At 39.6% G+C, this 12,399-nt stretch overlaps 1 protein-coding gene across 1 annotated transcript in view; it reads left to right on the forward strand.

Annotated features, from left to right (window-relative positions):
- LOC121728328 overlaps positions 1 to 12,399 on the forward strand; it is a 54,178-nt gene that overhangs the window by 22,054 nt on the left and 19,725 nt on the right. The window contains exons 20-36 of the mRNA XM_042116486.1: positions 99 to 234; positions 932 to 1,111; positions 1,963 to 2,233; positions 2,950 to 3,242; positions 3,548 to 3,724; positions 3,947 to 4,141; positions 4,480 to 4,665; positions 6,363 to 6,532; positions 7,141 to 7,355; positions 8,332 to 8,494; positions 9,442 to 9,667; positions 9,974 to 10,078; positions 10,323 to 10,434; positions 10,606 to 10,752; positions 11,134 to 11,252; positions 11,399 to 11,596; positions 11,801 to 11,980. Of these exons, the coding sequence (XP_041972420.1) occupies positions 99 to 234; positions 932 to 1,111; positions 1,963 to 2,233; positions 2,950 to 3,242; positions 3,548 to 3,724; positions 3,947 to 4,141; positions 4,480 to 4,665; positions 6,363 to 6,532; positions 7,141 to 7,355; positions 8,332 to 8,494; positions 9,442 to 9,667; positions 9,974 to 10,078; positions 10,323 to 10,434; positions 10,606 to 10,752; positions 11,134 to 11,252; positions 11,399 to 11,596; positions 11,801 to 11,980 (3,073 nt within the window). The remainder of the gene's footprint in view (positions 1 to 98; positions 235 to 931; positions 1,112 to 1,962; positions 2,234 to 2,949; positions 3,243 to 3,547; positions 3,725 to 3,946; positions 4,142 to 4,479; positions 4,666 to 6,362; positions 6,533 to 7,140; positions 7,356 to 8,331; positions 8,495 to 9,441; positions 9,668 to 9,973; positions 10,079 to 10,322; positions 10,435 to 10,605; positions 10,753 to 11,133; positions 11,253 to 11,398; positions 11,597 to 11,800; positions 11,981 to 12,399) is intronic.

Raw genomic sequence — 12,399 nt, forward strand, 5'->3', positions numbered from 1 at the left:
GACTTCAATGTAATAAAGGTATTATTTAAGTTTAAATAAAAATAAATTCATAGTCGAGCAAAAGTTTATTCGTGCTAAATTACTTACAATATTTACAGGTCTGAGTTGCTAGTACTGCACGGTGAAGAGGAAATACCACAAATGGGCCTGAACAAGAATCGCATAGAGCAGAACACCTGCAGCTGGTCGGCCTTCGACAAGGCCATCGGCATCAAAGTCTGCGCTGCCTACCAGGTATGTATTGTAAACTTTAATGTAAATTGACTTGATTTTAAGTTCCTAAATACAACCCATCACACTGGCCGGTGCCCATCACGTCAAGAATCGAAACCATACATTTCAAAATGTTCTGTCAGTAAAGCTGATCCCACATTTGTCAGCATCATACGCGCCTTACGCGTCGAACGCACCGCATAGTTCACGAAATGCAGCGCGTACGAACTATTGTCTGTACTATTATTATAAAGAGGAAAAGTTTGGTTGTTTGTATGTATTGAATAGGCTCAAAAACTACTGAATTGATTTTAAAAATTCTTTTACCTACAGAAAACTACATCCTTTGTGATGAACATATAACATAGGCTATGTTTTATTTTAAAAAATATTAGAGATCCTTCCGAAAATTGCGGAAATGTAACGGCTCATCTTGTCTCATGGAGATCTTCCAAATACGCTAGAGACATGTGTGCCCAAATGTGCGCGCAATACACAGGGTGCCCTTTCTATTCCATCACTCTCCCATGAGGTGGGGCGGCTGACCGACACGACCGGTGAGAGAACTGGCGAAGGACTGACTGCTTTGCATGCCCGGTTTACGCATGGATCGACTTTCTTAGAACTGCGAATCGAAGTTCGCGGGGTCAGCTAGTTTAAAATAACCGTCAGTTATATTATAGCCAACTGTATATTAATGATTGATGTTATGTTCCAGTTCCCGAACATGACGAATCTCCGCGACGCGCCGTACTTCTTGATGAGCGGGCCGGCCAAGTACATCGTGTCGCTGGAGAAGGCGGACCGCTCGGCGCGCACGTACTCGTTCCGCTACCGCTGGGACCGCAACGCCACCGCCGACGTCCTTGACTTGTCCTACGACACGCCCGACAGCAAGGTCAGATAATACGTCAAAAGAGTCTTTGGCAGAGAAAATACATATAGAGTTTTTTGTTCGGGACTTAACGTGACTTATTTCTAGAAGTGATGCTACTACATACTTTTTTCTCGACGTTTCGGCCGTGTTGTCTGTGTGTTGTGTGTCGAACTGAGCCTACTGACTTTAAATACATTGGAACAAAAATATTGGACAATTCGATGGTGCAAACGAAGACGTCGCGCTCCTGCAGTCTTCTCGTGACCACGGCCTTTGCAACACGGCCGAAACGTCGAGAAAAAAGTACGTAGTAGCATCACTTCTAGAAATAAGTCGGGTTAAGTGTCAATTATAATGTAACACGAAAGTTTAAAAGTTTATACATATAGAGGCCCAATAGCAGAATCCAGCAGGATATGTTTACCTAGTATGCGCCATTCTGACAATTGGTTGACACGTCGGATAGGTATTTGCTTACAATCATATCCGAGCGCCCTTTTCGGCCAAATGATTATTAATATATATAATTATTAATATATTATGTGTGCATAGGGCAGAAAAAAGTACTCGACAACTCTTGCCTTTACTTATTTAAGGGACATCGCAGACGGCACACTTTTTGTGTGATCGGAGCACATGCAGTCGACATGGCCGCGCCATGTATGTGCGCCGCAGACTCGATCACACAAAAAGTGTGCCGTCTGCGATCTCCCTTAATAGCACTGTCAGTGCGCAGTTGACATCGTTCATAACTTAGAAATAGCCATCTTGGTTACAATCGCTTAAGGGTATATATTTCTTTCAACGCAGCTGGTATCATGTATGTAACACATAAAATAAGATATTTATGTCTAAATGACTTCTATTTACAGGAGAAAAGAATGTTCAATGCGCACCTAATATTTTCCAACACATCGAGCTTAGCAGAGCTGACAGTACAGTCCTCTGAAAGTACCATCAAGGCGAAGGGCCAATACCGGAACCAGCCCTACGATAAGTCCCTTGAAGCTGTCCTCAACATCGACGGCAGGAAACAGTTCGATACCGTCATGTCCTTTAAACGACATGATATAAAATACGGGTACGTGTGGGTACCGCACGCGTACTGGGTAGTCAACGATGAGAAAATCGCTGAGCTGTCAGGTGAGACGTTCAAATATACAAGGTGTCATAAACTGAGTGATAACACTTCCACACAACAATATTCTTTTCGCCGGGTTGGTTCCCGAACCGGTGGTAGGCATCATGTAGACTTTCAGAGAACATTTGCAAAAATTTATTCCGAATAAAAATTTGAGTTTGAGTAAAATACATGAGTAAAGGACACATACACATTACACACCCTTAGGTGTGTAATGTGTATGTGTCCTTTATAAAGAGTTCATTGTGAAAGTACCGCTGAAACAGCATTTTTAACCACTCCGCGTCATTAATGTTTCCATACAAAGGTGAAAAAAGTTACTCTTGCAGTGCTGTTACTTTCACAGCAAACTCTATACACACCCTAAAGTATATAGATGAAATAAGACATCTAACTACTACTAGACATGGGTCAGTAAACAAGGAGAAATTCTAGGAAAGTGAAGCTTCTTGTCTCTTTTACTTGTGCACGAATTTCACTGTAGCTTCTTTACACAGCCGTAAATGATTCATTCGCGAGTGAAAAAGATACAGAGTGTTAGTCCTTTCTCAGAATTTCATCTAGTTCAGTTACTCGCATAGTTGCTAAAATCTACCTAGAGATTTTTAATCATTTAGGTACACAATGATTAAAATTAAATTTTGGGTCAAAAATTGTCTTCATATTATCATGATTTAAGTTGCATAATATCACAAAATATGTCACATAAAAATTTTAGGAACATGCAAAGTAAAATCAAAAGGAGGCGTCACACAATGGGACATAAACGCAGACTTTCAAACGAAACAACTGGCGAGTCGGCTCATTGGATATTACACCGTAAACGGCCCCACACACAGCACAAAGTTGCAGCTCGACTACCAGTTCTATAAGAACCCGAAGCAGACGATCAAAGCCGAGGGGGTATATAGCGAGAGGAGTATGACGTTCAGACATGATGTATACGGGGAGCTTGGTATGGAGTTCACCGCGTACCCCGTGTATAACTTCTATGCGATTTTGCGGAATGTGGTAAGTAATATTTGTTATTTGTTAATAGAAATAAAATCGTATGAAAAAATAACTAAGACTTGTAAGCTATTTGAGAGAAAGGAAGTAGAATGAAAAAACCAAAAGAATAAAATGTTAATTGTTATGAATAGTATTGGCGTTTTTGCTGGACGTCACACTACACTAATGTTATAAATGCGATATTGTCTATGAACAGTTGTTTTCAGAAAAAAATATGTTTCCCGCGAGATTTTTTCGCAAAAAAGTTTGGGGCATCATCTAGTAATATTCTACATTTTATTAAACAGATTTTTTTTCTCTTACAGAAATCCCAAAGCCACTACGACGTCGGATTAAACGTCAGCTCGTCAAAGGAGAACAAAGCGGACCCGAGTTTCCTCTTTGTATTCCAGAGAGTGGACAAAATGACTGGGCTTAAACTCAACACGGCTATGTCGCTGAAAAGACCCAGGCCGATCATAATGAAGTTGGATTATGAACAGGTACATAATATGGCTAAAATTTGATTAGGAGTAATTTGGATTTGCTATTGTCTTATCACTACTTGTCTCTTACATTCACACGCTATATCATACAGGTGGCAACAAAACATAAAAGAGATAGGAAGTGGTAGGTCAAAAGAGCTTAGTGTTCAGCGACCGGGCTATAGTTGCTCTTGCCTATTATTTGCTAATCTAACCTAACATATAACATTCTTACAACAGACAGGTCCAAAGTACTCCGGTTCAGCGCTGCTCAACTTCAACCCGCGCTCTCGGCCTATAGCGATATCGGGTCACGTGTTCGCGCCGCCCGGGACGCAGCTGTACATAGACGCGGAGCTGAACGTGACGCTCCCTGCGCTACATCCGGCCAACGTGCGGGCCAAGATACACGAGAAACGACCTAATGATTTCCAGGTGAGAGTAAGACAAACTATATTACGCAATCGACTTTGGAACTATAGCGATATCGGGTGACGTGTTCGCGACGAACGCAATGGCGTATGGTATATTTAAAATTTCAGGCTGTTGAATGCAAATGTGACAAGATACCATTTATTTCAGGTATCGGCCAACAATAAATATTCTGTCATATTATATGCCATTTTCGAAGTAACGTTAGCAAGTACTGGAAGTTAATCAAAACCTCGCCAGCATTCGTTTTCGGCCACATGCAAAATGATACTGGTTGTCATGAGTGTATCTCGTATGTAATATTTTACTTTATGGCAATAAAACAAAATAATACTTTACAGGTCAATGCTGTAGGCATGTGGTTTACTGGTGTGGACTTCAACATAGACGCCGTGTATCAAGACCAGTCCAAAACCAATATGGCGTCGCACCGACTGAAAGTGCTGATCAACAGCAGCCATTTCAAAGATGTAGCCGTTGACGCGAGATTTACTCAAGATAACCGCCAAGTTACTTTTATAGCTGAGGTAAGCCCTAACCTAAAAGTGAGAATATACAAATTGAAATATTTATTTATATTATTCTACATAGGCCCATACAATATATACCTTAAGGCTTAATGACTAACATACATATACAATAAGAGCTACTATACAAAATGTAACTATAATTAGTTATTAGTTATTTCTAGCCATGCCGTACAAATAAAAATATTCACAGCGAATAACTATACAAGGTTATCTTTGTCTACTGCATTATAAATGTCACATGAATGACCAAGACAGCGGACTTTATCCATACTAATATTATAAATGCGAAAGTATCTCTGTCTGTCTGTCTGTCTGTCTGTCTGTCTGTCTTGCTTTCACGCCAAAACTACTGAACCGATTGCAATGAAATTTTGTATACAGTTATTCTAGAGTCTGAGAAAGGACATAGGCTACATTTTGATGTGGGAAAATATCTTATTTCCATGAAAATATCGATGAAAATGAATTCGCATTGCGCGTGGCCAGCGCTCATGCCGGGGGTCCTGGGTTCGAGTCCCGCAGGCGGAACAAAAAGTTTTCAATGTTCCTGGGTCTTGGATGTGTATTAAAATAAAATTTCAAAAATCTTAAACATATTTTATGTACTAGCTGTTGCCCGCGACTTCGTCCGCGTGGACTTTAGTTTATAGCGCGCGGTGTCAACAAAATGTGTGTCAAATTTAAAAACTTTTTAAAACCCTGGTAAGTGGTACCCCTCTTAGGGCCGCGCTACACCGGAATGGCAGCGCTGAAAGTGCTCGCCTCGCCGCTGCCATTCCGGTGTAGCGCGGCCCTTAATTAATCAAAATACCCAAAAACAGCTGTGCAGTGTGCACATAATCTATACTAACATTGTAAATGCGAAAGTATCTCTGTCTGTCTGTCTGTCTGTCAGTCTCGCTTTCACGCCAAACGCCAAAAGTATCTCTGTATGTCTGTCTGTCTGTCTGTCAGTCTCGCTTTCACGCCAAACGCCAAAACTACCGAACCGATTGTAATGAAATTTTGTATACAGATAGTCTAAAGCCTGAGAAAGGACATAGGCTACTTTTTTACTGGAAAAAAGGGTTGTAAGGGGGTGAAAATGCGTAAATTTGTTCAAATTAAGTTAGTTCCAACAGTTCATAATAGATGGCGCCGTGCGTCTTCTACATCGCGCTGACGCTTGCTCAAAAGTCTTTCTATAAGACGTGGTATCATCTTACATTTAAGTTTCGATTTTTTTCGATTGTTATATCTATTCTACGGTATTAAATAAGTCAGTACTTTATCTGTGCAGTGACGTAACCTTAAATCTATCAATGATAAATAGTTTATGGGTAAAGTTGTGTAATTGGAGGGCTAAATAAGCTTTAAAATTTGGCATAAAATATAAAGTTTAATATAAAAAAATGAAATACTTATTGTGTGCACACTGCACAGCTGTATTGATTTAAGGGGTACCAGGGTTTTTTTATAAAAGCTTTTGACACCAATTTTGTTGACATCGCGCGCTATAAACTGAAGTCCACGCGGACGAAGTCGCGGGCAACAGCTAGTAATTAATATGTTGATTATTTTTTGTATATGCGATTATCTAGAGATTAATTATTATTATTAATCTCTAGATCGCTTCTAAACATTCATTTTGTTAAGAATAACTACACTTTAATTTTATGTACTTAATACTTTAAATACTTACTTTTTTTCTACAGGGTGAATACGACGCGGACACGTACAAAACTCTAGTGCGGTACATACTGATATCGGAGCAGAACTTTACCACTTACGCCGAGGTGGACATCGGGGAGCGCGTATACAGCCTCAACCTGAACGCCGACCTCAACAACAACACTGACGTTAGCATGGACCTGCATATCGACCAGTTAGTAATTAAAACTATTAAGGCGATTTGCTGTTCAATACAGGCAGAGGCGAAATCGTGGCGTGAGCTATATCATCAACCAATCGCCCCGCACCAATCACTCGCAACCAATCGCACTAATCATACTGTTTATCGTCTCTATAAAATGATTTTCTATCGTCTCGTTATAAATTGTAGGTATTATCAGACAAGTTGATTCATAGCCAGATGGCTGACCTACTTTATTTAGTTGGATTATGTCAGCCAACAGAGGACGACTAACATTGATTGACTTTAGCTGATTAAATAACGTAGGTCCGCTGTCGGTCTATGTCCATTTTAAAATAAAATAAGTATAAATAAGCATACGAATACTATTTTCATTTCATTTTCATTTATTGGGGTCTCCAAACAGTCTTACATAAATAGTTATAAAGTATACATTTATAAGATTTACTAATTGTAAAACCAACGGCGGTGACCACAGATGAATAATTAGTATAGAAAAAGATAGAGATCTAGAGAGAAGAGAGTAGTTTTACTGACTGTTTTACTGTTTTCTAAAGTATAATAAATTATTGCTCTTTCTATCACCTGTATATCGTTAAACAAAAAAATTGTATCTATAGGTACCGTGACGTGCACGTAGTATACCAGCGTGCGGTGACGGCGCATCAGAGGCGTCTCAGTGCGTCGCTCAACTGGGACGCCAATCGGGACCCGTCGCAGAAGATCGGTATTGACGCCAAGTTGGATCACAAGGGGGACTGGAATCACGCTGGCGATGTTACCCTGCATTATCCGGGGAATGTGGTGAATGCGGAGTTCGAGTTCTTGTTGAAAAGTGAGTCGCTTTTATAACTAACATTACCTTTAAGGAACCATACACCAAAAAGTGTCAGCAATTCTTTGAAATGCAATCATTTTCTTCTATCTCGCTTTCGCAACGCAACCAACCATTCGTTTGTTGATTTATTTTTCTTCTATGTAATACACTTATCCTATATAATATATAAGAAAGGATCTACATTGTTTTTGTCCGTCAAGACAGTATATTGTATAACTGTAACGTCTGTATTTACCATCAAAGAAATTGATTCGCAGGCGATGGCGGACCTACATATTATGTGGGTCGGGTTATGTAAATTCAATATATGTATTATAATGTGTAAGTCGTGTTCTGTTGGCTAAGTTTGACATTACGCGACCAAATTATAAGTGAGTCCGCCATCTGCTTAAGAATCAACTCCTCAGATAGTACAATGTCAATATTTTTATTATTACGAGGTTTAAGAACACACTTTTATACGTGAGCCATGCTTCTGCACGAATGGGCCGGCTCGACCGGAGAAATACCACGTTCTCACAGAAAACCAGCGTGAAACAGCGCTTGCGCTGTGTTTCGCCGAGTGAGTGAGTTTACCGGAGGCCCAATCCTCTACCCCTTCGTTTCCTTACCCTCCCCTATTCCCTTCCCTTCCCTACCCTATTCCCTTCCCTTCTCTACCCTCTCCTATTACCCTTTCCCTTAAAAAGGCCGGCAACGCACTTGCAGCTCTTCTAATGCTGCAAGTGTCCATGGGCGACGGAAGTTGCTTTCCATCAGGTGACCCTTTTGCTCGTTTGCCCCCTTATTTTATAAAAAAAACCCACGTTTTATCTACAATTGGGTATAAAATAAGAGAAAAAGCAAAACCAGCTTGCAGCTCTTCTGATGCTGCGAGTGTCCATAGGCGACGGAAGTTGCTTTCCATCAGGTGACTCGTTTGCCCCCTTATTTCATTAAAAAAAACACTTAAATCTTCTATTACTTTCTGCAGACTGGTACCTAGAGTGGCTAGTACGGGGCGGTTGGGCTGGCGGGTCGGCGGCGGCATGGCGTGTGCGTGCGTACTCGCGCGCGGCGAACCAGACTGAGTACGCGGTACACTCCCACCTCACCACGCCCTTTGACGGCTGGCGGGACAACAGCTTGGATATGATGTGAGTTACATTGTAATGTATAATATTTTAGATAGAAAAGTCTGTCTATTGCCTGTTCACGCCTAAACCGCTGAACCTCTGATTACATTTTTCCATGATATGAGTTTGTAAGTTAATTTTAATGATCTTTTTTTGCGGCAGCATCTAGTTACTATATCATAATATTAATACGCGAACGAAAAACTTTGTAACCCTTTTTACGAAAAATGGGGAGACGTAGGTGCATGAAATTTTGCACAGTTACAGTTTATATGGTGAAGGAGTGCATCGAACTAATATTATTTTGAAATTATGCTTTTATCATATATATTTTTAACAAATAAAACATTACACACACTACAACACACACACATGAGAAATGACAGATTTTTGAGTGACAAGCCTATACATACGAATTACACTCTTTTATTTATGGTTGAAGTCTGTTGACAACAAGTTGACAAATTGAAAATGGATTATAGTATTTTTTATTGAATCTAAGATACTATTAGACAATGCTTGCACGGCCCCAGAGACAAGAGTTGAAAAAAGTACGATAAATTCAATATTTTTTACAAAATATAGGTACTTAGTAGTCCTAATGTTGTTGAAACTAAGGTCGAATTTCGACCATTGGGCGATCTCTAGTTATATCAGTTACGCGACTGTCAAACGTGTAAATAATGTGATTTCACATACAAAGTACAAAGATAAAAAGTACTGCTCCAACTTGCCATGTCATCTTTTTTCAACTTTTTCTTTCAGTTGCGGTATATTACGTATTGTTATCTCGTTCTAACAGGTACACGATAGGAGCGAAATAGCAATATATTGTGTATTTATCGCTACTTGTCACTTTTACGAGTGAAAGTGACAAGTAACGATAAATAAATGGCAATGACAATTTTTGTAAGCGCTTCACAACCGGACTATAGTTACCAAATTCCACATTTTTTTTTTCATTTCAGGTGGCGATACCAGGACAACATGCAGTCAATAAACGGCAGTATGAAATGGCAGGAGGATTTCCTAGCGTTTGGTCTGCTAGCGGACTATCTGATCAACACTAACAAGTTCTATGGGGAGATCAACGCGTCAGTCAACTCGACCATACCGACGCTGCCCAAAGCAGCCGCCATTGCCAAACATACGGTTATTTGGAAGAAGAGTGCTGATACACTGTTGAGTTTTCAGGTAAGGCGAAAATGTGACGGATAAAATATCTGATTCATTGCAATTTGTGGAGGTAATCGTATTTATGTTGATGTAAAAGTTTAGAGGATAGATCGGTGTTTATTGCTATGGGATACTGTTGAACGTATTTTGTTAAGATTTGGGATGGTGACAGTTAGGTATTAATTCAAAACAATGAAAAAATAAATATTTCTCATGTAGGATTCTTGTTGAACTCACGCGGATACAGACACAACAAAATTTATAAATGGGCGTGGCCAATAAAGTAGCGTTGTAAGAGTATAAGTATATAATTAATTTTTACAGTATAATGAAGACGGCTTGATGATGATTAATTCGTCGTGGGCTATTGACAGAGGACAGAACGAGAATAATATCACCGGTCGGGTCACCCTGCAAACTCCGTTCCAGGTTATTATTTTATTTATTAATTAATTACTATCTTTATAATGACTTAAGAGTTAAGACTGAAAAGCGAACTTTTGGACTTTATAACAACTCTTGTTTTTATCTCGTTATTATGTTGTTATCTTTTCTTCTTTGTCAGGCACATTGACAATGTGACATGACAAAGACAGCTTTCCTAAATATGCATACGCTGCTTAAATATATTTATTAGTAAGATAGTTAACAAATAACCTTTAATATGTAATAGGGCTATACAAAAGGTTTTCTCCGTACTGCATTCGTACTGGGTAACAAGCGAGACATAAAAGGCGTCACATACCTGGACCTAGAAGATAAAGTAGTCAACATTTACGTCAACGGTAAGTTTTGCATGTTTTGTATATTTTATCGTAAGTACAGACTTCTATTTCAGCGATGTTTTGTCGGGCCAGTAAAATACAATATCCGGATAATACAATATCATTGCTATTAAATGTGTCATAGATTATTAGTGGAAATTCATGTTTAACATTAAGAATCTTCTCATACAGGTCACATGCGGCGCATAACCAACTGCATGCTAACCGTCAACATCAGCAGTCCGCTGCCGCAGCTGGCGGAGACGACCGCGCGGTTCGGCTTCGTGGAGGCCGACCGCCATCTTGTCGCCATGGTGGTTACGCCCTCTACAACTACAGGTTTGTTATTATTTTCTTTACATAGCTCCAAGAGTTGCCAATGTCTTGGTGATTTTTTATAGACTTTGGTTTATTGTAGACGGGGAGTACCTGCAGGTAAATCTATTTACTACGCTGCAGTTGCAGCTGACAAAATTATAACCTCCAAAACCCAATGTAATCTAGCATCTCTCTGCTTACACGAAACTTATTTTAATTGTCAAGATAAATAAAGAACAAAGTATTTTTCCATGTCTTCTGACAAATTATAATATGATGCTTTATTCTAATAAAGTTTGTGTTCTGTCAAGTGACTTTTCCAATTTGCCGAAATAAAGCCGACCTTTGTATAATTATTCGCTGTGTAAATCTAATTTTGATTCTAATTCCATGTGTCTTCAGGTATCGAAGTTCTTTTAAAGCTGACTTCCCTGCAAGACTTTCAAATATTTGGACACGTCGCTCTACCCATAGAGTACTTAAACCGAGCGATGATAACGGCAAGGCGAGCTACCGAAGAGGTAAGGTTTATAATTAACTACACAATTAAATCAAAAACAAGAATATTGTTTTTTTTTTCTCTCTTTCTATCTCTAAGATATTTCTTAGATAAAGAGAAAGGGGAAAATAATTGGAGACAATAACATAACTTTAATGCACATTTTAGGTGGATTTCCGAGTAGGATGGGGTGCGATGGACTTCGGTGTGACGGGCATTTGGCACTATCGCTCGATACTCAACTTCGTTTACGTTTACAAGTTGTATACTCCATTGGAAAACTTCGAAGAGAACGGTCTTGTACTTAAAAACGTATACGGCAATGGACTCGATACCGAATTATCGCTTAGGCTCTCCAAACACAAGGTAAATATGTATTTCTGTAAAAAAAAATCATGTAACACAATTTTTTTAGTACTTAACTTACTTTAATAATAATATTAACTTGTAATTTATAAAGATACATGTCAAATATATAAAAAGAAACCGTTCACTAAACTACGAGCAGGCACGCGTACGCACATTATGTACGCACTTTTTTCTATTTATATAACTTGTTTTTCTTTTAAGTTCGGCGTAGCAATACTCCTAGTGGACGCAGGCAAAGGTCTAGTAGAGGTTATTCGGGACCGGCTGCAGAAGAAACCTTCAAACCCAGATATGATAGTAGACAACTTTGACACTTCTGCCAATATTGTTTTGGATACTTTATACTATCCTACTATCACTTTCCACGCACACTTGATGAAGGTAAACTGTTTACAATAACTTTTTTATTACCTATAAAATAATATCATACGTGGGAGAGCCATGCTTCGGCACGAATGGGCCGGCTCGACCGGAGAAATACCACGTTCTCACAGAAAACCGGCGTGAAACAGCGCTTGCGCTGTGTTTCGCCGAGAGAGTGAGTTTACCGGAGGCCCAATTCCCTTCCCTATCCTCCCCTATTCCCTTCCCTTCCCATCCTTACCCTCCCCTATTACCCTATTCTCTCTTAAAACGCCGGCAACGCACCTGCAGCTCTTCTGATGCTACGAGTGTCCATGGGCGACGGAAGTTGCTTTCCATCAATTTTTTTTTTATCTATGGACGCTTCCCACCACGTCAGTCTGGCCCCGTGCTAAGTACCTAAAGGACTTGTGTTACAGGTACCAGACAACGGAAAT

This window comes from Aricia agestis, chromosome 6 (genome assembly GCF_905147365.1).
Source record: "Aricia agestis chromosome 6, ilAriAges1.1, whole genome shotgun sequence".
Taxonomy (NCBI): Eukaryota; Metazoa; Arthropoda; class Insecta; order Lepidoptera; family Lycaenidae; genus Aricia; species Aricia agestis.